General features: G+C 46.5%; 1 protein-coding gene across 2 annotated transcripts; it reads left to right on the top strand.

Moving 5' to 3' along the window:
* The first annotated feature begins 701 nt into the window (after positions 1–701).
* On the top strand, positions 702–11,177 carry Fkbp1b (FKBP prolyl isomerase 1B). 2 transcript variants are annotated; one of them, XM_075983961.1, is made up of 4 exons: positions 702–1,043; positions 4,522–4,569; positions 9,184–9,296; positions 10,275–11,177. In XM_075983961.1, the coding sequence occupies exons 1-4, from the start codon at positions 1,007–1,009 to the stop codon at positions 10,401–10,403; spliced, it is 327 nt and encodes a 108-aa protein (XP_075840076.1). In that variant the 5' UTR covers positions 702–1,006; the 3' UTR covers positions 10,404–11,177. The 2 variants fall into 2 exon arrangements, with proteins under 2 accessions (XP_075840076.1, XP_075840078.1); XM_075983963.1 differs by lacking the exon at positions 702–1,043 and adding an exon at positions 1,179–1,363.
* Positions 11,178–24,438: the final 13,261 nt, after the last annotated feature.

Below are 24,438 nucleotides of genomic sequence, written 5' to 3'. Positions count from 1 at the left end.
CTGAGTGCTGGGATTAAAGGCGTGCGCCACCACCGCCCGGCCCATGAGGGACATTCTTAAAGGGTCCTTCAGTCTTCAAACAAATGCTACCTCCTCCCTATGGCCTATGGATGTAGCCTCCATTAGCTTAGAGTGTGAAGAGGCCCTGATTTCCCTTGGTTCAATTCCCCTTACCACGGAGGCAGAGGTATCTTTCTAGATTCCAGTCTGTTTTGGATTAGAGGTAAAGAAATTCATTCATTCTTTCTGCAACACTTACACTCCAGGCTGTAGCTGAATTCTCAGCTAGAGCCCGCAGCACAGCGACCCTGCTTTAATTCAATTGGAATCCCCAGGGAAGCAGTCCGTGGCCTTGAAAAGTGAGACCCCAGTACAAATACCTGATGTAGACCTTTGAGGGATAATGAATATGGGCTTAAGGTGTTCGGGGAAAATTTCACCAATAATTAGTTTCTGTCCTTCCCCGGCTCTGTTGCAGCAGATTCGGGAAACCTAACCAGGGTTAGGTATCAGTCTCGGGTGCTTCTGTTGTATGGAGCACATGTATTTAAAGTGTTAGTTTAATTACCGGCTTTCTCCTCCGAGTCTGTAGGACTGAGCGTACTCCCTGGAGCTTTGCACCGAGTAGGTGCTAAATAAATATGCATTGAACCGATAGATGGATGGATGTGCGGGATGCGCTAGCGCCGGCATGACTCATTCATCACCCTCCTCCCTCGGCTAGAGGGTTAATGGTGGTTAGTCTGGCCAGGCTCCGGAGCAGCCACGTCAGGGTCGCTTCCCCCGGGCCCCGCCCCAGCCGACCCCACCTTGTCGCGCGGCTCCACCCCGCCGCCCCCTTCCCGGCGGCCCCTCCCCGCGCAGGTCCTGACTCCAGCCGCACCTCCTCCGGCTCTGCAGTGGCGGCAAGAAGGCTAGCCAGAGCGCCTGCGGGGTCGGGCCTGAGCGGAGCCGGGGTCGGGGCAGCCGCGAGGACCCCCCTGGAGGCGGGGCCTGTGGGACCGCGATGGGCGTGGAGATCGAGACCATCTCCCCGGGAGACGGTACCGGGCGGCGGAACCTGGGGGGAAGAGGAGGGGTCCCGGGGCGGAGTCCGCGGGCAGAGGTCTGATTGCGAGGTGGCTCCGGGGACATGCAACGGGGTGGGGGTTGGGGGGAGATGCACGCAGCAGGAGGAGACCTCCACCCTGATCTTGGGGGTTCTAGAGGACAATTCTCGACTACCCTCTTTTGCGCCCGCTCACCTTGGGGAGTGAAGGTGGCCACCTTGGGGCCAGGGGTCTTCGTCCAGTCACTGTCCGAGGCTGAGGTTTATGCCGCCTTAACTGCAACCTCTGGATATCCGCTGCTGCTGACTTCCCAGGTTCGAATTTCAGCTCCTTTTCCCCTGTCCGACACCAGGGGTGGACCCGCTTAAGGGGTCCCCGCTTAAGGGGTCCCTGCTGCACAGGGACCTTCACCTAACGCCCCACCCTTCACCCCTTCACCCCTCTTGTCTGGCGGCGGCTCCCAGGTCTGGGCAGCGGCAAGCTGGATTGTGAGAGAGAGAGAGAGAGAGAGAGAGAGAGAGAGAGAGAGAGAGAGAGAGAGAGAGAGAGAGAGAGAGAGAGAGAGAGAGAGAGTGTTTGGGAGCCTACCACTCCTTTGGCTGCTTTTGCTTCTTATTTCACCCTCTGGGTCCCACTCCTCCCTGGTCATCTGCCCGTTACCATGTCCTCTAGAGTCAAACCTCAAAACCCACCCCTTGGACCTGCTGCTTGACCTGTCTGGACAGTCCAGGGTGCCTCAGTCAGCCCGTCCAAAACAGAACTCAGGTTCCCTAACTTTGTTCATCCATAGGTCTTTCTCTGGGTTCCCTGTCTGCTGTCAAGAGAACCAGCAGCGAGTTTTTTTTTTTCCAACTACTTAGAAAACCGGGTGTAGATATTGAAGGAGTAATTATTTCTAGGCAAAATTTAATCCAGACCCAAGCCGCCCCCCAGATCTACAGTGTTTATTTCACAAGCAAACTTACTGTTAGAGGTTATTGGCATGCTCCTCCCCAGGAAATTGAAAGGCTTATTGGTTATAAAACAAGGGGTTCCAGGAAATGCCAGCTACTACCCAGATCACATTTTGGCATACAGGTTTCTCTGTCCTTGCGAAGATTCTCGGAAGCCTTTTGAAGACAGGAAGCCCTTCCCAGGCCTTGTTACCCACACTGCCTCTGAGGTGTCTCCCCATCTTCATTCTCATTTCCCTGTCTAACACTTCCAGTCCTCACTCCCCTCACCTTCTTACCTGTTTCCTTTTCAAATGCAGAGCTTAACAGGCCCCTCCCTCAGGTAGGAAATTATCAAGAGATGCTGCCCCCTGCTTCTGCAAGCAATCTGCCCCTTTAGTGATAGATAGGGCCTGATCCACACTGGCAGATCCTTTTTCCCTACAATCTCTGCACCCACAACCAGCCTCACCAAGCCACCTGCAACTTGTTAAACACACGTCCCACTTAGCAAATATTTATGGAAAATCTACGGTGTGCTGGACCCCAGGGTAATAGGATAAAATCAGTGGGCTCCCCTGTGACTGGACTCTGGGACCCTAAGGCTTCCTGTGCTTTGGGTGGAACCCAAGGGCCTCATTGCATGCTAGGCAACTGCTCTACATTGAGCTACATCCCAAACTCTGGATTCCAGGCATTTGAACATGTCTTCAAGTCATTCTGTTTCCCAGACTCCTTTACTTCTCCAAACCGACTCCTATTCTTCCTTTACCATCCAGTTAACTATTTCCCACGATGCTTTCTCTGGCTTTCTTTGGTAGCTCCTCCAGTCCACTGTCACAATCCTGCCTCGTGGCTTTATATTCCAGCCAGTTTGTTTATTCAGTGTCGGCTTTGCATCTACCTTCTTACAGTAAAAACTTGCGAGTCTAAAAGTCGAGATTGCCACCCGTGCAGATCTGTCCCTTTCCAGTTTTCTAATCTCTGGAAACAGCTCTGCCACCTTCCAGTTACCCAAACCCCCAATTCAAGCATCGTTCTTGTCTTCTTTTCCCTCACCCGGTGGTGAGGTGGGTGGTGGGTCCCTTCTCCCTACCGTTTACATCCCTTGCCAGCCCTGCTTCCCAAATATGCGTCTCCAATCTAGTTCACTCTCTTCTCTGCTGCCACTGCCTTAATTCACGCCATCATTGATTTCTTGCCTAGGGTATTGCAACAGATGTCTAACCACCCATCCCACACGCAGCAGCCTGAGTGGTTTTACAAAATCTTAATTCAGATTAGGTCATTCTCATGCTTTTAAACTCTTCTGTGGTTTCCTGTCGCACTTAGTATTAAAGCCACCTCTGCAAACTGTGTGCTGCATCTCCTTCCTCTCCTCCCTCTCACTCTGTTCCCTTCTCTTCTGAAAATACAGCCATCCCTTCCTGCTCCTGGTCTTTGAATTGGTTCCTTCCTAAAGAACCGGCTCAAACATCCCCTTTTCCAAAGTGCCTTCCTGGAACACCCTTTCTAAAGTTGCTGGCTCATCATGTCTCTCTGAAATTCATCCGCTTGTTAATTTTCTTTAGAGGGCTTATCACTGTCTACACTTATTAAGATGAGTATTGTTTGTCTCCTTCCTTTAGAATGTAAACTGGGGAGATGGCTCAGTGGGTAAGAGCCCCAGCTGCGCAAACATGAAGACTTGAGTTTGAATCTCCATCACTCATCTAAAAAAAGCTGGGTCGGACCACAAATGTCTTAAACTCCAGCACTGGGAGAAGACACAGGCAGACCCTGGGAGCTCCATGGCATAGCTTCTGGTTCAGTGACTGACACTTTCTCAAGGAAATAATTGGAGGCAGATTGAGGAAGGCATCCTTCTCTGGCCTCTTGCATGCAAATTCATGGGCATGTGCCCCTGTGAACACAAATGCATGCACTGTGCGTGCACGCGTGCGCGCGCGCGCACACACACACACACACACACACACACACACACACAACACCCCACCTCACATACCCACTCCACATACTCAAAAGAAAGCATACAAACCCCAGAAGACCAGGGGACCTGTCTTTATTGTTCTCTGCTGTAACTCTGCCGTGAGGCACCGGTCTGAACATTATCGATTTCTTGTGAATGACTGCATTTATTCATCTTTGATGGCCATCATGAGTCTATAGCAATTTGGGATTTATGTTTCTATGTCTCTTCTTCGTGGGTTCACATATTGCTCTCTGTCTCTGGAATCTACTCAAGGTCTGACACATGGTAGGCTATTCATGAATGCTTGTAGAATAGATGGAAGTAAAAGAAGCAATAAAAACTGATGGGGCTTTTTTTTTTTTAATTAGTAAATTGGACTGATAACAAAGTTCAAATGCAAACCAGAAAGGAAACATTATTACCTCTGGTTCATCCAAGGCACAGAGATACGCAGCTCTGTGGTGATGAGGGGGAAAGTGAGCTAGTCAGGGTTGTAATCAAACTTGGATGCGTCAGGTGAGTTTTCCTAATTCCCTAATCCTTCATCTGCCTTCATATCTCCCGACAGGAAGGACATTCCCCAAGAAGGGTCAGATATGCGTGGTGCACTACACAGGTACGTCTCACTCCCTTCAGCCCTGCTCAGGCCTGCTCTCCCAAGGCAGGGCTGTCCTGTAAGCTTCTCTCCAGGGCGTCTTGTCCCTGGCTTATCCTAAAAGCCTAGGGCAGTTTCCTGTGGCCAGTTTCACTTTCCCCTAACCCACCAAGGCCATCTGTGGTGCCAGCCTCTGGTAGAGTCAAATACCTTCTGTTTCATTCCTTGATGTTGGGCAGGGGTTTTCCTGGCTTTCCTGCTCCTGTCTAATGTTTCAGACTTATTCTCAAAAATCTAAGCACCCTCAAAATCCCCTTTTACCCTTTTTTTCCCCTTTGTCTACGCCTCCCCTCTTCACTGTAGTGAGAGGGATTGGGGGGTGGTAGTAACGCTGTCTCCAGGTGCTGGGAGAATCCAGAGGAGGGTGTCCTATCTCTGCCATCTCTTAGATGCTGTGTGTTTGAAGGCCCATGGACCAAGGGGCATTCTTTACTTATTTTCTTTTATTTGTATGAGTGTTTCAGCTGCACATATGTGTGTATGCCACACGTGTGCCTGGTACCCCTGGAGGTAGGAAGGTGTCAGACCCCCTGGCTCTGGAGCTATGGATTTTGGTGATCCACCACGTGGATGCTAGGAACTGAACTTGGATGCTTCGGAAAAGCAACAAGTGTTCCTCCTCCCCCACCCCCAGGAACATTCTAGATGAGTTCTTTAGGACTGCTGGCAGGATTTGCTCCAAGAGGTGTGAGGACTCTGCCTTGTGACCTGCTTTCTAATGTGGCAAACTCTGTGGGTGACAGTCATTTAGTATACAGCAAGGCCAGTTTAATTCCTGGGACATATTCAGATGGGGCCATTTTTAGCAGTTCTCTAGGCCAGTGTGAAGCACCAGACTGGTTCTCGCAGATGACGTGGCTGTTTTTCAACAGTTGCCTCTCCAGTCACTGATGTCTGCACACCCGGGCTGTTTTATCTCCGGGTGATGTGGCCTAATTACCCTGGGGACTCTGGAGCCGCCGGCCAGGGTAATTGATTTATCTGTCCCACGTGTTGTGGACAGACCATTGGTGATCAAGTTAATGAAACCAAACATCTTTTTGCAAGTATACACATAGAGTAGGCAGTGTGCATTAAACACTTACATCAGCTACAAATGGCCCTGCTTCAGGAGACACTGTCTTATCAAACACAGTAGGAGACCATATGTATGAAACTTCTGGTAAGCTTTAGAAGACAACAAAATATAAGCTGGCCCTGATGGCCCACACCTGTAGTATCCACACTTGGGAAGTGAGGTCAAAAGGATCAAGAGTTCAAGGCGAACCTTGGCTACCTGGTGAGGTCGTGTGTCTAATGCCTGCCGAGGCCAGAAGAAGACATTGAGTCCTTTGAAAACTGAAGTTAGAAGCCTATTGTGAGCGGCTGTGTGAGTGCTGGGAATTGAACCCATGACCTCTACAAGAGCAGCAAGTGCTCTTAATCACAGAGTCAGCTCTCCAGCCCTGCCATTAATCTCTCAGTAGTATCTTTTGAGCAGAAGTTCTTAATTTTCATGATGTCATACTTATCAGCCTTCTCTTTCATGGTGACATATTGACATATTTTTCTGTGTTCACTTCAAGAAATGTTTCACTATATTATGAAGATATTAATTTATCTATTTATTTATTACCTAGTAGAAATGGTGGTGGGGTGGTATTTTTTTTATTGTTTTTTAATTTTTTAAAATTTGAGACAGGATCCCATGTAACTTGGGATTTGAATTTGTTCTATAGTCAAAGCTGGCCTTGAGCTCCTGCTCCTGACTCCACCTGAGTGTTGGAATTACAAGCGTGCGCCATCATTGCCTGACTATTTTGTAGAAACATAGTGTACTACACTATGAGTTGTAGTGTTTTGTGGAGCTAAGAATTGAACCTAGATCTTTGTACCTGTAGTGAAGTACTCTGCCACCATACAGATCCCAAGCCTGAGGTTTTATTTTCTTCCTTCCTTCCTTCCTTCCTTCCTTCCTTCCTTCCTTCCTTCCTTCTTTCCTTCCTTCCTTTCTTTCTTATTTTATTTATTTAGTTTTTTTTGAGACAGGGTTTCTCTATAGCTTTATAGCTTGTCCTGGAACTAGCTCTTATAGCCCAGGCTGACTTCGAACTCACAGAGATCTGCCTGCCTCTGCCTCTCAAGTGCTGGGATTAAAGGTGTGCGCCACCACTGCCTGGCTTGTTTTATCCTTCATATTTATGTCTTTGGTTCATCTGGAATTGGTTTTTGTATGTGAATGTGGTAGATGCTGAAGTTCAAATTTTTTCCCCTATGTGGATATAGATTTGATCCAGCAATGGTTTGTTGTTGTTGTTGTTTTGTTTCTTTTGGTTTTTTGAGACAGGGTTGCCCTGGCTATCCTGGAACTAGCTCTTGTAGACCAGGCTAGCCTCGAACTCACAAAGACTTGCCTATCTCTGTCTCCCGAGTGCTGGGATTAAAGGCATGCGCCACCACCGCCTGGCTTTGATCCAGCAATGTTAATCCAAAAAGTCGTCCTTTATTTGATGTATTACAATGGCATCTTTGTAAAAGAAGCAAACATATTTATGTGGGCGTGTGTCTGAATTATGTGGGCTTGGCTGAGCTCACGGCAACAGATAACTGTTACACGGTTCCAAGTAGATTTAGCTTTATGAAACCTGAAGGCACTGGGGAAACGGGAAAGCTTGTCTATAAATGGACCGTGCATGTGTACATATTCACGCATGTGCTTGTCCAAGTGCATGTCTGTATGAATATATGTAGGTCTGTCGATCTAAATATTTTCTCAGCATCTGCTTCTCTCCTGGGTGTCTGTGTGTAAATGTGTGTGAGCATGCACGTATATCTCTGTGAATCTGAATATCTTAGCAACTGTGTATCTGCATGTATTTGTGTTTGATTTCTGTAGCATCCATCCGTATGCATCTCTGGGTAGACAGAAGGGTTTCTCCTTTGCCACATTTAGAACTCGGGGCAGGAGCCCAAACTAGTCTACCCAGAAGGTAGGTAAATAGGAATCTCTAGTACACATTCGAGTTGTAGGAATTCAGAAGTACAATTATGGCTACTCAGACACTTCTAAGCTGGCAAAGCCTCCTGTGTTAAATATGGAAAATATGGGGCCCATTTCCTCAATATCACACAGAGACAGTGCCAGACTGAAGTAAAACCCTGGTCTCAACTGGGTGAGGTGACTTGCACCTGAGATTTATCACTTGGAAACTCCTGCAAGTTGGAGACCAGCCAGGCCTGCGTCCTGAGCTTCAGGCCAGCCTGGGCTACAGAATAAGACCCTGTTGGAACAAAACAGAGTCTCGAAACAGTAGGAACTCAGTATCTGGACTTAACAGGCCAGGTCTTCCTATGGGCCCAAATGATCTACAGAAATCTTGAAATAGAATGGTATCCAGAAAATTGAGTTGGACTGGAGAGCTGGCTCAGTGATTAAGAGCACTGCCTGCTGGGCAGTGGTGGTACACACCCTTAATCCCAGCACTGGGAGGCAGAGGCAGGTGGATCTCTGAGTTCAAGGCCAGCCTGGTCTACAAAGTAAGTTCCAGGACCGCTGCTACACAGAGAAACTGTCTCAAAGAAAAGAAAAGAGCAGTGCCTGCTCTTCCAGAGGACCTGGGTTCAATCCTCAGCACTTACATGGTGGCTGACATCCATCCATAACTCTAGTTCCAAGGTACCTGCTGCCATTTTCTGGCCTCCAAGGGCACCAGGCTCTTATATGCTGCCCAGGCATCCATGCAGGCAAACCCCTGTGCATGTAAAACAGAATGAAAGCTTCAGAAGAAACTCTGGTCTAGTGCCGTAGCTCTGGGGCCTTGGACTGGTGGGCAGCAACAACACATGAATGTCAGGGATGACTGGGCGCCGGCCCTGAGAAGGTCGAGAACGATCACACCTGGGTGTCCATGAGCCAGAAGCTCCCAGAGTGCCCGAGTCACCCTGCACTTTCGCTGGAGCAGGGGTGATGCGATGGCATGCTCCTTGGCCTTCCATTCTCAGGAAGCACCGAGGACCTCAGGAAAGGACTGAACCGGAAACTGGAATGCTGGAGGATGTAGCATGAAAAGTTGAGACACGGTGTAGAGGAACTTGAGAATGGATGCTCTGAATAGGTAGGGGAGGAGGGGTGAGGGGCAGAGAGAGAGCTTGAAGGCAGGCATCATTAGCCTCAGGCTTTTGGATTCTGCTCTAGGAGCTCTTGTGTTCTAAGCAGGGAAGTAAATATGATCAGAACTGTGTTTCAGGCGGGGGTTGGGAGTGGATGGGAGTGGATCTGTCGATGTAGCGAGTGGAAGATTGGTGAGAGGGAGAAACACCGTTTTGGAGGTGTTCCCATCTACAGGTGAGACGTGGTGGTGGCTCGAGACCATAGAATGGGGGCAGTAGCAGACGTTGAAAAGGTAGGTGGATTCCAAAGATACAGGACTTGCTAGCAGGCTGCATGTGGGGGTGAGGCAGAGAGATGGGTTCAGGTGTCCTGCTGACGAGGAAGGTCGGCGATGAGGAGGGTTCCTTTGGAAGAGGATTTCATTTAGACATGCCGAGTCCATCTGTTTGTTAGTTCACTTTTCTACCCTCTTCTCGCTTTGCTAGGAATGCTCCAAAATGGCAAGAAATTCGATTCATCCAGAGATAGAAACAAACCTTTCAAATTCAGAATTGGCAAACAGGAAGTCATCAAAGGTTTTGAAGAAGGTGCTGCCCAGGTAGGCTGAGGATGCCCACGGAAGGGGTTTTAAGGAGTGGTGGATTTGGGCCCTCCGCTTCACCCAGGCACAGGGCACACTGCCACGACTCTGCACACAGGGCGCAGCAACACCACCTGGTGCTCACCTCTAGCTCTGCCCGTCACCTCCTCTGTGGCTGGCACATCTGTGTCTCTTTCCCAGCATCTCTCCTGGGCTTGCTGGAGCCGGCTGGAAAGGCTACAAGCTGTGAGCTAGACAGCAGGAAAGCCAAGAAGCACTTTTGTTTTGCTCTTAAATGTTGTTTGAAGCTATTTCAGACATAACAAATATTACAGAACTAGTGGGGTTCTTACATAATTTTCACCCAGCTTCTTTAAGCATTAACCTGCGTAGGCACACTACAGCGATTCAGCTGGAACGTTCACATCAGTATGCTACTCACCAGTCAACTCAAATTTCTGGAACTGCTTGGAATCTAAACTTCTCAGCTCCAGTGGGTTGACGGTGCGGTGAGCTCTGGTTCCAGCTCTCCCTTGGTTTGTTGGAGAAGTCGTAGGATGCCCCACTACTATAGCTTTGCCTTTGCCACCTTGCTGTGGCCTTTACTTGCTGGGTCTTAACTGGTCCTGTTACAAGTGTTCAGTGCTGTTTGTACCTTCCTCTTTGGCTGCTTCAGAAGAGGACCGGAAACAATTATGAGCAGACACAAGTGTTCGGGTCATGCTCTAGCTGGATAACCAGTGGTGCTTGATGTATGGATGAAACTGAGTCTACTTTGTGGCTGTTACCTGCCCCATAGTCGAGTCTATTTGGAGGTCGAATCTGCATGTTTAAGCTCTTAGTCTAACTTCAGTGTGCCATGTATAAAGTTAATCTCAGATCTGGAGCTACCCTAAGGATGGTCTGGGGAAAATGCCAAAAAGTTATCTTACTTTTTTCTTTTAAACCAAGCTGGGTCCTCTTTCTCCTCTCCCCATCTGCTCCCATCCCTGCTAGATGAGCTTGGGGCAGAGGGCGAAGCTGACCTGCACCCCCGATGTGGCCTATGGGACTACTGGCCACCCTGGTGTCATCCCTCCCAATGCCACCCTCATCTTTGACGTGGAGCTGCTCAACTTAGAATGAAGGCAGGAAGGAGCTCGAGGTGGCTGGAGAATGTTTCCTGCTCTCTGTCCTAGCCTGCTCTGCCACTGGGACGGCTTCTCCTACGTAGGGCTCTTGATCCGTGTGCTGACCTCACTGTCCCTCGACATTCTCCATTCTTCCCGCCCGACTGGCTCTGTCTGTGTCCGCCATTTCATTGTTCCCGTGCATCTTTGCTTGAGGAAATTTAGTTACAGATCCAGACATTTCAAGTTGTGCATTTTGTGTGTTGCATGTAGTAGTCATTCCTGATCAGAGGACACAGACACAAACCTCGTTTGCACAATCTATATTGCCTTACCTGCACTTAAGCCAGACACACAAGGTGCTCAGACATGCGCTATCCATGGTTCCATGGAGGGACTTGAGCCAGCTGTCTTTGCTGTCACTTTCTAATCTTCTGTTGGCTGCTCACTTTAAGCAGTGCCCTCTTTGGAAGTACTATGTAAAATAAAGGCTCCATGCTTGGCATCTTCCTGTCCATTGTGTTGTGGGAAGTTCTTTAATGACACATAAGCCAGCTGCCCTTGGTGACAAAGGAGTGAAAAGGGGCTTCCTAGTAGCTAAGAGAGTAAGTAATAGCTACGTGAGCAAACTGTTCATGCTGCACCTTGTTCCATATCCTTTTGGTCTTATTTTGTTTTGAAACAGGGTCTCAGAGCCCAGGCTGACCTAGAACTCCGTCAGCCTCCTGACTGCTGGAATCTACAGGTATATACCAGTATTTCCTTTTTAAATAAAGTGATCACAAACAAATCCTCTAAGCAACTTTGCAAATTAGCTATTACCCTCCTAAACTCACCCTCACGGAGTCCTCTGTGGAAATAACCCGGCAACCTAGCATTCCCTTGTGGGATTTGATCTCCTAGGGTGATCCCATAACTTCATGTCTGCAGAGTGAGGGATGGGCTTCCTCACCAGATGGAACTCAGCCTGTAGAGAAGCCATCCCCATGCTTTCTGCTGTTAACACCGACAGGATGAGCAAAGACTATTTCATGGGCCACACAAATCTGTCCATAGCAGTATAGCTTGAGTGACAATTGGCTATAATAACAGCTAATAATAATACCTAATAATGCCTAATAAAACCTAATAATGCAAACGCCTATTGGCTAACACCTGGGGGGTACAAAGGCTCTACAGGTAAGCTGAGAAATGACAGCTCTCTCAAGATGATCTAGAAAATTGACACATGCGAGAGTTCAGCCAAGTGTCTTGAGAGCCACTGAAGGCTGGTTAGCGATAGGCCATTACAAGGCCTGTATCCTGTCAGCTGTTTTCACACTGCTCCTCGACGCATCTCGGAGGCTGTTAGGACCTCCGACGCAGCCCCATTGAAAGTCAAGCAAGCTGGAAACGCGTGCACTGTGTAGCCTAAGCTGGCCTCAAATTTGTGATTCTCCTGCCCCTGCCTCTCGAGTGGTTGGATTATAGGTGTTTGCCACCATGTCCACCTTCGTCCCTCATACTCTTACACTTGGTTTGGAAAACTGAACTTCAGATGCCCGGTGCAGAAGACAGTCATCAACTGGAGCCTCAGATTTCACAACGTACCTCCTGCAGAGTGACTCAGCGTCTGTCCTGAGTTTAAGTTCTTGTAACTAAATGACAGAATTCCAATCAATCGGAAGGCATTTGTTTTCTGCAGTGCTGGGGTCAAACCCAGTACCTGGCTTAGAAAGCCCTCTCTCGTCGAGCTCTACCCCCAGCCCTAGTTTTAAAACTCTTAACTTTAGGTCATGAAATCCGGCTAACAAAAATATAATCTGAATAACACTGCTTATAATTGCTAATAGAAGGGATTTTTTTGGTTATTAACACCATTAGAGGCGAGCTGGCCTGCCCCTGGGAGACATCACGCTGAAATCAGTCTAATTTCAGTTTTCCCTGACGAAGTCTTTCAGAACACCTTTTACATCTGTAAACACCTAAGCCACACCGTGCATTACACTATGGAACTAGTAAGGAAACCAGAAAGGCACTCATAAGGAAATGACAGCTACTTTTTCTCTGCCCACCCCTCTTAACAATGGCTTTTACTGCCTGTGGTGGCACACACCTTTTAATTTCAGGACTCAGGACGTAGAGGCAGGTGGACCTCTGAGTTTGAGGCCAGCCTGGCCTACAGAGTGGGTTCACAGACAGCCAGGGCTAATATACAGAGAGACTCCATCTTAAAAACAAAGCAAAACAACAACAAAAAAGGACATTCCTTCTTACAATGCTTTCAAAAGGCACTCAAGACGTAAAAAGTCATTCCCGAGTGAGCTCTGAAAAGACATTACGAAAACTAGAAAGTAGCCTGTTTGCTTAAAAGTAATGACAGCTGTAAGTGCATTTGAAAGTAGGAGGTACCTTAGTTAATACTAGTCAGTCTGGTTAAGAGCACTGGCTGCTCTTCTAGAGGTCCTGAGTTCAATTCCAAGCAACCACATGGTGGCTCACAACCACCTGTAATGAGATCTGGCGCCCTCATCTGGCGTGAAGGTGACCATGCAGGCAAAACACTATATAATAAATAAATCTTTAAAAAATGAATATTTGCCATGGAAAAGTACTATAAAGCAGCCATGTGTCTAACGCACTTTGCTTTCTACATTATCATTATACTCTTTTGTGAGTCTCAAACTCACGCCATGATGACCTTGACTACACAGACTTTCTCTACACAGGATGAATTATCCCTTCTCTGAAATGCTCAAGAACAGAAGTACTGGGCTGGAGAGATGGCTCAGAGGTAAAGAGCACTGGCTGTTCTTCCAGAGGTTCTCAGTTCAATTCCCAGCAACCACATGATAGCTCACCACCATCTGTAATGAGATCTGGTGCCCTTTTCTGGCAGGCAGGGATACATGCAGACAGAACACTATACACATCACTAAATTAAAAAAAAAAATCTTTTTTTTTTTTTTTTTGGGTTTTTCGAGACAGGGTTTCTCTGTGGCTTTGGAGCCTGTCCTGGAACTAGCTCTGTAGACCAGGCTGGTCTCGAACTCACAGAGATCCGCCTGCCTCTGCCTCCCGAGTGCTGGGATTAAAGGCGTAAAAAAAAAGAACAGAAGTACTTTCAATCTGGGAATCTTCATGTCTAAAGAGATATCTAAACATGTAGTTATTTATGTTTGATATTCACCTTTATAAAAAGTAGGACTTTTGTTTGTTTTGAGATAGGGTCTAATTCAGCTCATACTCTGGGCTCAAATGATCCCTGTAACCACTGCGTCCTCAGTGGATGAAACCACATGCAGGAGGGAGAAAGGTGCCCAGTTTCCTCAAGATAGTAACTAATCCAACAAAAATAAAGGTACTAATCCGATGAATAAACAAACTATTTTAGCATTATTTGAGGTGCCCAACAGAAAATGAAGCTGAGTAAGCATGCGTACTCAGCTTGAGGTATAGTGTACCCCATGACCCCACTGTTGTAGAACAGTAACAAAGCACTCCCAGTACTGTGTGTATCTACGTACACAGGGATCTGTGCTCGACTTCATATGTACAGAGGCAAATGTGGGAGGCAGTAGTGGCGCTCACCTTTAATCTCAGCACTTCAAAGGCAGAGGCAGGTGGATCTCTGAGTTCAAGGGCAGTTTGGTCTCCAGAGTGAGTTCCAAGATAGCCAGGGATACAGAAATAAAACCCTGTCTCAAAAATACAAACAACAGCCACAACACTCCCATGGAGATGTATTTGCATGTGCATGTGTAGGGATAAAAACGTTGTAAATGATCTCTCTCTCACACACATATGGAAAAGGTTTTCATGATGAAATGACACAATTAAGCCTATTGTTTTTCTAAACATAACTCACCAGAGTACAATCATTAATTCCACACCAAGGATATGATAAAATCACACTACACCTTGGTGTGTGCACTTTTGATAGTGAAAGACCCCCGGAGTGAGGAGACTCACTCAAGTCTCGGGATAACACGACCCCCCAGGAACTTATGAGAGACTGTCCTTGCTGCAATCACATGAGGTTTATTGACAGGAACCAGTGCACTGGGGCCGAAACTCATTTCCCATGCAGGGGTATAGGAGTTTCACCCCGAGTAGCTGGGAGAAGAGGTATTTAGGGGAAGAAACCACGGCCCAAAGGGGGTAGGGAGGATGTCAATGGACAATTCCAAAAATACCAGTGATCATTGGAAAATTCCAAAGATGCCAGTAATAATCACAAGGGGATAAATCCCCATTTCTCAAGATTATAATCTAACTTTATGGTCAGCTAGTTCCTGGAACAAAGTCACTGAACTGGCTAACCTAGATTTTTGGCTTTTCTCTCCCTGCTAGATTTTTTTTTTTTTGTTTTCGAGACAGGGTTTCTTTGTGGTTTTGGAGCCTGTCCTAGAACTAGCTCTTGTAGACCAGGCTTGTCTCGAACTCACAGAGATCCGCCTGCCTCTGCCTCCTGAGTGCTGGGATTAAAGGCGTGCGCCACCACCGCCTGGCTTCCCTGCTAGATTTTTGGCTCTATTTTTCCTGCTAAATTTTTGGCTCTATTCTTTCTGCTAGAGGTATCTGGATTTATCCGAGTCTTTAATCTCTCCACTTCTTCTAGTACCTAGTTCTAATCATAGAACTAGATTTCAATATCCTCTTGACCTTGTAAAGCGCTATATTGATGGTGTAACATCAAAATCTGAACAGCACTTATTCTTTCTCTAATGAAGGTAATTAGTTTATTTAATATACATGGACCTATAATCAGTAGCAGAAGCAAAATTAGGAATGGTCCCATAAGGGAAGATATCAGAGTAGTCATCCAAGGAGATCTATTAAACCAGCTCTCAAACCATCCCTGATGTGCTTCTCTGTCTCTTTGTCTTTTAACCTTTCTCTAAGTTTACTTATGGAGTCTTTAATTACTTCTGAATGGTCCACATAGAAACAACATTCTTCTCTGAGAGCAGTGCATAATCCTCCATGTTTTAAGAATAACAAATCTAATCCCCTTCAATTCTGTAAGACCATGACTCTTCGAGTTTGGAAACAGATTTTTCTAGAACCCTCAAATCTTTATCCATGGCTATTCTTAATTCATTAAAGTACTGAGGGGCCTGTATTAGGGCAGCGGTACCTGTCCCAACACCAGCAGCTACCCTGAGGCTCAGGATTACTGCTGGTGTTAGAGAAATAGGTTCTCACTGAAAATGAGTTGGGTGCTTGTCAAACTCATCTTCAAGCATGTTAGCTAGATGATAAAAGATCCTAGGTACTGATGTTGACACACAAGGTATCAGGACTGTACTACAAGCCCACCATTTATCTAAACTGGGAACCAAGTACCTGGTGTCAGGAGTCTTTTTTTTTTTTTTTCGAGACAGGGTTTCCCTGTAGTTTTTAGAACCTGTCCTGGAACTAGCTCTTGTAGACCAGGCTGGCCTCAAACTCATAGAGATCCACCTGCCTCTGCCTCCTGAGTACTGGGATTAAAGGCATGTGCCACCACTGCCCGGCTCGGTGTTGAGGGTCTTACGGCTCTTAAGAGTCTCATTACATAAATATTTGTAGGCAGCCAGCGGATTTCCCAGGCATGTCCCTACACCTGTAACCTCAATAAGAGTCAGCCTAAAATTAGTCCCCCAAACACAAACCTCCTGACTGGTGGTGTTCTTAAAAGCCCCGGATACTGCAGTTCATCAAGAGTACCAAGTATGGCCTTTTCCAATGAGGCTCAAGATTCCCACCTCAATGCCGCGGGACAAAAACAGCATCCCCTACTTGGAACTGACGCAGCACGTGTGAGTCTTCAGCCTTATATACTTCTTTTAGTTGTTTTCAGAGCTGGCGCCTTACTCTGCCTACTCTGCTGGGATTAAAGGGGCACACTGCTATACCCAGCTATTTTCTTTAGTCCATTATCTTACTATTTACTGGGAAACAAACTGCATTTTTTTCTCTGATTCCGATGAACAATAATCGACATAGATTTCTGTAACCTTAAATCTATACGGGTTCTTTCTAGCAGCAAGATAGCCATGAATGAATAAACTAAGTTTATTCTGACTAATTTTACCTCCGATACTGGAGATAACATCACTGAGATTCCACAGGCTCAGTCTTCTAGATGGATTCTACTTCAGATTCAGTTGGGAGTCCATATCTTTGAAACATTTGACCGAATGGCTAAAAGTTCCCACGGCTCCATTCCTAGGCTCCATTAATTTGTTACGGTGGCTAAGCTGAGTCAAGGAAACGAATACACATCCGGATGAAGAGATACATATCAAGTGATATCTGGGGTGCGCCACTCACTCAGCACACAGATGAGATCTCTTTGTGTCCAGCTGTCCTGAAGCTCTGGACCATGCCATCTTGTGTTTCCACAGAGATTTGATTGCATAGGCACAACTGTGTGGATGAAAAGCAAATGACCTCAATTTCAAGTAGTCAACATCAGGGAAAAGTCTTAGTTACCATCCCTTCATTTCAATTTTCTCTTTTCCCTAATTAAAACACTTACCTTGGACCAGCGAGATGGTTCAGCAGCTCTTACTATCTAAGCCTAATAACCTGAATTCAATTGCCTGGACCCATACAGTGGAAGGAAAGGACTGACTCCTTTAACTTGTCCTCTGATCCGCTCTGTGTGCACTGTGGCCCTGTGGATGTACACACACACACACACACACACACACACACACACACAATTTAATTGAAAAGGAAAAGAACCTGTAGCTCAGCTGGTAGATGCCCGCCCACCTTCTCCAGTACCCTGAGCTCTCTTGCCATTGCCACATAAACCTGGGTGAGGTGTGTGTCTGTAATCTCAATACTTGGAAAAGTGGAGGTAGAGCGATCAGAAGTTCAAAGTAATCCTGTGGCTATCTGCAAGTTTGAGGCCAGCCTGGGCTGTGTGCGTGAGACCTGTCTCAAACTATAAAATAAAAAAATAAAACAAAACAGAGTGGTGTTTAGACAGCTCAGTGGTAAAAGTAGCTCCAAAACCTAAGGACTTGAATTTTATCTTCACTGTGGAAGCAGACTGCTGTGGATGCATAGAACTGATTCCTAAATGCTGTCCTCTGACCTCCTTGCAAGTACCCACCTGTTCTCATGTGTGCAGTTTAATAAAATTAAACTAAAAAAAAAAAACAAATACCATTTAACTCTATGAAGAGACACCTGACTCATTTCCCTTCTGGCACAGTTTACATAATGCCAGACAAGTGCTGTAACAGACATATTTTAGTTTCAGCTACACAGGAGGCCGAGGGAATAGCACAGTGGTAGCGACATTGGTGTGTTAAGGCCCTGGATTTGAGCCTTAGCATCTCTGTCTCTCCCTGTCTCTGTCTGTCTGTCTCTCTCTCACACATACACACAGTTTTTTTTCTCATTTCACTTCTATTTTGCTTGCTGTGTCACTTTCCCAATAATATAACGACATTATAGGGTAATGAACTTAAAAGGGACAAAGGCCCCTGGTTGTGGTTTCCAGTTCAAGATTGCTTGGTCTTGGTACCTTTTGCCCTGTCGTGAGACATCATTGTGGAAGGGTCTGGAAGAGGAGGACGTTTTCCTTAGGCTCTGTAAATCAAAGAAGCAGGGAGGGGCTAGGTCCCTGTTCAAGGACATGACCTGATAATCTAAGTGCATTCTTAGGTCACACATCTTAACGTTTCTGCTGTTACTTGACAGAACCAAACTGAGGGCCAAACCTTTAACGTGTGGGCCACATTCCTGATCCCACATGGTGGCACTAAGGGACCTGATACAGCTCTGCCTTTCTTTTTCATAGCTTAACCTCTTGGTCTGCTCAATGTTCTGGCAGATCTATATATCTATGCCAAATTAAAGAAATACAGTCTGTGATTCATGGGATAGCCTCTAGATATACATCCCCACCCCCACCCCCAGTCCCATACTTCCTTTAGCAGTAAAACTTTTGGGAGGAATTTAAATCACTTCCACTAAGACCTGCCTCAAAATTTAAAAAATAAAATAAATTTGTCATCACTTGGACCATTATAGAAAACTTTTACCAAGTACTTCAGGAGTCTCTGAAAGCTGTAAATAAAAGCATGGGAGAAATATTGTGCATATAATCCATCTTTCAGTCATTTTTTAAGTTGGAGTGATGCTGAAGACAAATATACTTGCATACAATATTAATATTGACCCAAATGCTCTCAGTCCTGTGAGAAGCCCTGTTGGAAACCTGGATCCTGGGAAGTCTGGCACAGTCACCCCTCACTCCCTTTGGAACCTATGACATTCATCACGTTGAAATCCTCTGACACAGAGTGTGGTTGCTGGTCTGTGTCCTCCTTAGAACATGGTGACATCCTGTGAAGTGCTTGCTGGCCTAGAGCCCCTTTACACAGAGCTTGGTCAGTGCTTGATACAATCTTGGTGATGTAGGGAGCAGGTGCTTTCCTTGCCTAAACAGGGCTGAGATTGCCTATAACAAGAATTTTCAGTTTACAATCTGAAGACCAGCATACAGACAAAAAGTGAAAAGTACGATATAGCCGAGGTCATGAGAAACAAAGGAATAACTGTGTTTTTAAGATGTAATGACGTGCCGGGCGATAGTGGCGCACGCCTTTAATCCCAGCACTCGGGAGGCAGAGGCAGGCGGATCTCTGTGAGTTCGAGACTAGCCTGGTCTACAGAGCTAGTTCCAGGACAGGCTCCAAAGCCACAGAGAAACCCTGTCTCGAAAAACCAAAAAAAAAAAAAAAAAAGATGTAATGATGTTCTCCAGAGCAGTCCCTGTGTCTGCTTCCATACCTGCTGGTCAGGTGAGTAGCCCTCCTTAAAAATAGCTTGCTCAGCATTGGAAATATTCGTTTGATGTCAGTAATAGGTGTTTCTCTTGCCTAATTCTTGGCCCTTTGTTTTCTGAATTAGGCTCCCTTACTGAGTTCTAACTCAGATAATTTTCTTTATCCCTTCCCCACTCTTTTAAAAAATTGTTTAATTTTTATTTAATTGTATTTATGTGTTTGGATGTTTTGCATGTAGGTATGTATGTGCTATGTATGCAGACCAGGTGCATGTCTGGTGCCCTGAGAGTTCAGAAGAAGGTGTCAGGTCCCTTGGAGTTCTGGATGGCTGTTAGTCACCAAGCAACCAGTGCTCTCAACCACTAAGCCATCTCTCCAGCACCCCCTTCCCCATTTTTTCAATCTCTTATACCCTGGACCTAGAGGAAATCTTAAATCTTCTTGTTAATAGAATCATTAGGGTCAGAGCCTGGGCCCTGGTAGCCCTCACAGCCCAGGCTTGGCCAATAATCAATGAAAGAAACAAGTAAGAGCGAAAGCAGAGAAAGAAAGTTTACTCAGTGTGTCCACATAGGAAAGATAAAGAACAAACAGACTGCACCCCAAGTTCTATCCTTAGGGTCCTGGCATGAAGATTAGATGTGAATGGAAGGGGGAAAGGTAAGCAAACCAAGCAGTCCTGGCCAAGAGTAGTCCTGCCCATCACTGGCCCATCACTGTCTGGGATCCAGACTCTCCCAGGGTCTGATAAGGGAGAACTGCGGGCAGTCTTTGTGCTCCTCGGGGTGGTGCCAGGCTTCAGCCTCTTCCTGCTCCCAGAATGAGATTCCTGAGGAAATTCCAATTTCTTGGGGACCATTGTTTAAACAACAGTGTGACAGCCAAAGGGAGTGGCCCTCACTTCTCCTTAGAATATCTTCATTCCTGCCAGGATGGTTACATGCTCGTCCTGACAGATGGAAAACACTCACTGTCTTGAGTTCTTCCTCTCCCCCATGGGGGGACATGCAGGTGTCCAATGCAGAGCCTGGCTATTATTTTACCTCCAAAAAGCAGAACATTTCCACTTCCCTCCTGATAGGTGCATTGCTCTCCATCTGTCCTGAACTGCCCTTTCCTCTAACTCCAATGACGTCATCCTTGAGCTCCCTCCTGAGTCCATTTTTAAATTATTTTATTAACAACACCAAGACATGAAAAGATAACTTTGTCTGGGGGTGGGGGGAGTAGTGTGTGTACCCAGCCATAGTAGCTGTTGGTTTCCAAAGGACAGCAACCCACACACTGATGTAGATGGGTCATCTATCTATCTGTTGTTTCATTGGTTAATTAATAAAGAAAACTGCTTGGCCTGATAGGTCAGACCATAGGTAGGCGGGGAAGACAGAACAGAATTCTGGGATGAAGGAAAGTAAGACAGACGCCATAGCTTTCCTCTCCGAGATGGACGCAGGTTAAGATCTTTCTGGTAAGCTACCACCTCGTGGTGCTACACACATTAATAGAAATGGGTTAATCAAGATGTGAGAGTTAGCTAGTAAGAGGCTAGAGCTAATGGGCCAAGCAGTGTTTAAAAGAATACAATTTGTGTGTTATTTCAGGTAAAGCTAGCCAGTGGCCAGGAGCCCTCCCAGGCAGCGGGAAGCGGCCCCCTGCTCCATCTACAACACACTATCAGGAATGAAATTTACCCAAACTTGTTTCTTAATGAGAACTACAATTTCTCCTGTTTAAAATATTTCACTGCTAATCTGACCCTTGTAAAAGCCAATTGTGCACTTCTTTTCCTCAAATAAAAAATTTACAAGTTTCTGAGAAAAATTGAAGGGGAGGCAGAGAGATGACTCAGCAGTTAAGACTGCATATTGTTCTTGCAGAAGACAAGAGGTCAATTCCCAGCACCCATAGAACGTTCCTGAAAGCCAGCTTCAGCAGGATCAGCTCCTGGAAGTCCTCAGGCACTGGCGCTAACATCCATATACCGTCTCCACCCCCACCATAAACACATAAATAAAAATAAAATTAAAAACATTCCTAAGATATCCAACAATAGTTTGGGATTTACAGTTTGAGCACAAAACAACGGAATGATTAAACAAACTACCAAACAGAACAGAAAAGAAAAACTGCACCTGTATTCTCAGGGGCCTGAGATTAGCGGTGCAGTGTGGAGAACTCCTGCTTTGCTATTGGCCCCAAATGAGGCTGTTGTTCGGTAGCTAGTGGGCCATCGCCAGGCTTTAAGGCCTTTGAGGTCCTGGTTGACTTTGAAACCACCTCCCATTTCCTTGTTTCACCTAGAGAAGTTAACATCAGCTCTGTTAACATCACCTGTCACTCATTGGAACTGAAAATAGCGTATGAAAAGATGGGGATTCATGGTTTTGTAGAGGCCTATTGAGGCAAAGTTACTTCATCTTGGTCAAAAGAATGGAGTATGTCTGGCCTTGGGACGTGGCATTCTGGTTTGCTCCAGAGATTAGATCATTACCCACTATTATCTCCTTCCTTAAAAGTTAATCCAGGTGGGTTTATCAACCATTCCTCCACATATCCTACACTCTGCCAAGTAGAGAGAAGGGGTCATTGTTCTGTTTAGGAGACAATGTACACCAGTAGCTTCTCTTGGGTTCTCCAGCCCTGCCGCATAGTGCCATGCCTCAGCTTCTCTCCATGAGCAGACCTTCCCTCCCCTCCAGTGCAGTCCCTAACAGAGCTTCATTCTTGTTAACACTGTTGAACTTCCCCCTTTCCTCATTCTTTTTCTTTCGGATGCTGGCAAAGTCCAAGTATGCTTTTCCAGACACCTTGGGTCTCCCTCCATCCCCTTCTTCCCAAGCGTTGCTACTTGGTGACCTCTGGTGAAAACGGAGTGACTGTCTCTTCCTTGTCTGTCTTCCTCCTCTCCACAGATGCCATGGCTTCAGCTTGCCTACCCCGTTAGTAGTTATCCTGGCTCAATAGAGTCATGATTGCGAAGCTCAGGGGGAAGTTCAAAGAGGCTGTTGGGGCCCTTTACTACTTTGAATTAAGAATCTATGGTTCTCGTCAGCTGGGGCTGAAAAATCAGCCGTGATTAACAGGATACTAGAACCACTGCTTGAAACCTTTGCTTTACTGAGACAGCATTTGGTCCTTACCCAAGCAAACTGACCTTTGACCTCAAAAACCTCCTGGGTTCAAGGGGCCACTGGGGGAAAGCTGCATCAATAGATAACAGAAAGAAATGTTAATTTAGGCACAGGCCAAGTGACCCATTCTTTCCTCATGGTGCCAGAATGCCCCTACCCCACTGCTGGGCAGAGACCTCCTGTCCAAAGTTGAAGCACAAATCCACTTCTCAGAAAATGGAGCCTCGGTTACTGACCGCGCTGGCCAGGCTCTTCAAATTTTAACCTTAAAATTAGAAGATGAACATAGACTGTTTGAACCGCCCTCCCCAGGGTTGCCCATTGAGGACAAATGGCTCCGTGATTTCCCCCAAGCCTAGGTGGAAACTGCAGGTATGGGGCTGGCAAACAATCAACCTCACTTGATAACAGAACTGAAAACAGCCATTCCAGTTTCCATAAGACAGTGCCCCATGAGCAGCGAGACCCAAGAGGGAATCAGGCCCCACATTCAGAGACTTTTAACATTGGGCATCCTAAAAGCCTGCCATTCTCCTTGAAACACCCCTCTCCTGCCGGTGAAGAAGCCAGGCACAGGGGACTACAGACCAGTCCAGGATTTAAGGGAAGTTAATCGCCAAACCCTGGACATCCATCTGACAGTGCCAAACCCTTATAATTTTTTGAGCACTCTGCCTCTGACACATTTTGGTACTCAGTACTTGATTTAAAGGATGCTTTTTTTCTGTCTGAGACTTAGCCTTCAGAGCCAGCCATTGTTTGCCTTCAAATGGAGGGATCCTGATTCAGGTGTCTCTGGTCAGCTCACCTGGACAAGACTACCCCAGGGATTCAAGAATTCACCAACTCTATTTGATGAGTTCCTGCACCAGGACCTGGCCAGCTTCCGTACCGCCAATCCAGAGGTAATCTTACCCCAATATGTAGATGACCTCCTGCTGGCTGCAGAAACTGGAGCAGGAATGCCTTACTCACCAGATTGGGATAACCAGGCTACAGAGCATCTGCTAAAAAGGCACAGATCTGCAAGAAGCAAGTGGCATATCTGGGGTACCTCTTGGAGGGTGAACAGAGATGTTTAACAGACAGCCGGAAACAGGCCATAGCACAGATTCCCCCATCCACGGGGGTGTGAGAAGTCCAAGAGTTCTTGGGGACTGCTGGTTTCTGTAGATTATGGATACCAGGTTTCGCAGAGGTGACCATCCTCCCTGTACCCACTTACCAAAGCCAACACCCCTTTCTCCTGGGGAGAGACCAACAACAGGTTTTTGACAGAATAAAAAGGGCTCTCCTTTCGGCCCCTGCCTTGACTCTCCCTGATGTTACCAAACCATTCACCTTATACGTGTAGCAAAAGGGGTGCTAACTCAGAAACTAGGGCTCTGGAAGAAGCCAGTGGCCTATGTCTCAAATAAATTGGACAATGTGGTAGCAGGATGGCCTCCTTGCCTCCATATGGTGGCTGCAGTAGCCTCCTTGGTCAAAGATGCAGATAAGTTGACCCTGGCCAACCACTACTATAATAGCACCCCATGCCCTAGAAACGGTCATTTCCCAACCCCCTGATCTATGATTCTCGAATACTCACATAACCCACTACCAGTCACTACTCAACGCCAAATGTATCACTTTCGGGAATGCGACAACACTAAACCCTGCCACCCTGCTCCCCAATTCGGAACCCACTGCCTGGGTACCTTACAACTGCCATCAGATACTGGCCAAATACCACAGGACCAGGGAAGACTTGACAGACTGTCAACTTCCTGACACAGATCATACCTGGTTCACAGATGGCAGCAGTTTCCTCAAGCAGGGGCAGTGGTGGTAGATGGACAAACTATCATATGGGCACAGGCACTGCCACCAGGGACCTCTGCTCAAAAGGCAGAATTAATAGCTTAACCAAGGCTCTAGAACTAACTAAAGGACAAAAAAAAAAAACCATCTATATGGACAGCCATTATGCATTTGCAACAGCCCACACCCACGGGGAAATTTATAGGAGGCAGGGATTGTTAACATCTGTTGGAAAGGAGATTAGAAACAAGACTGAAATCCTGGCGCTACTGAAGGTGTTCTTTCTGCCCAAGAAGGTGAGCATTATTCATTGCCCAGGACACCAGAAAGGCAATGATCCTGT

This window comes from Microtus pennsylvanicus, chromosome 8, assembly GCF_037038515.1.
Source record: "Microtus pennsylvanicus isolate mMicPen1 chromosome 8, mMicPen1.hap1, whole genome shotgun sequence".
Lineage (NCBI taxonomy): Eukaryota > Metazoa > Chordata > Mammalia > Rodentia > Cricetidae > Microtus > Microtus pennsylvanicus.
Note: the sequence above shows the minus strand (reverse complement) of the source record. Positions and strands in the feature narration are given on the sequence as shown.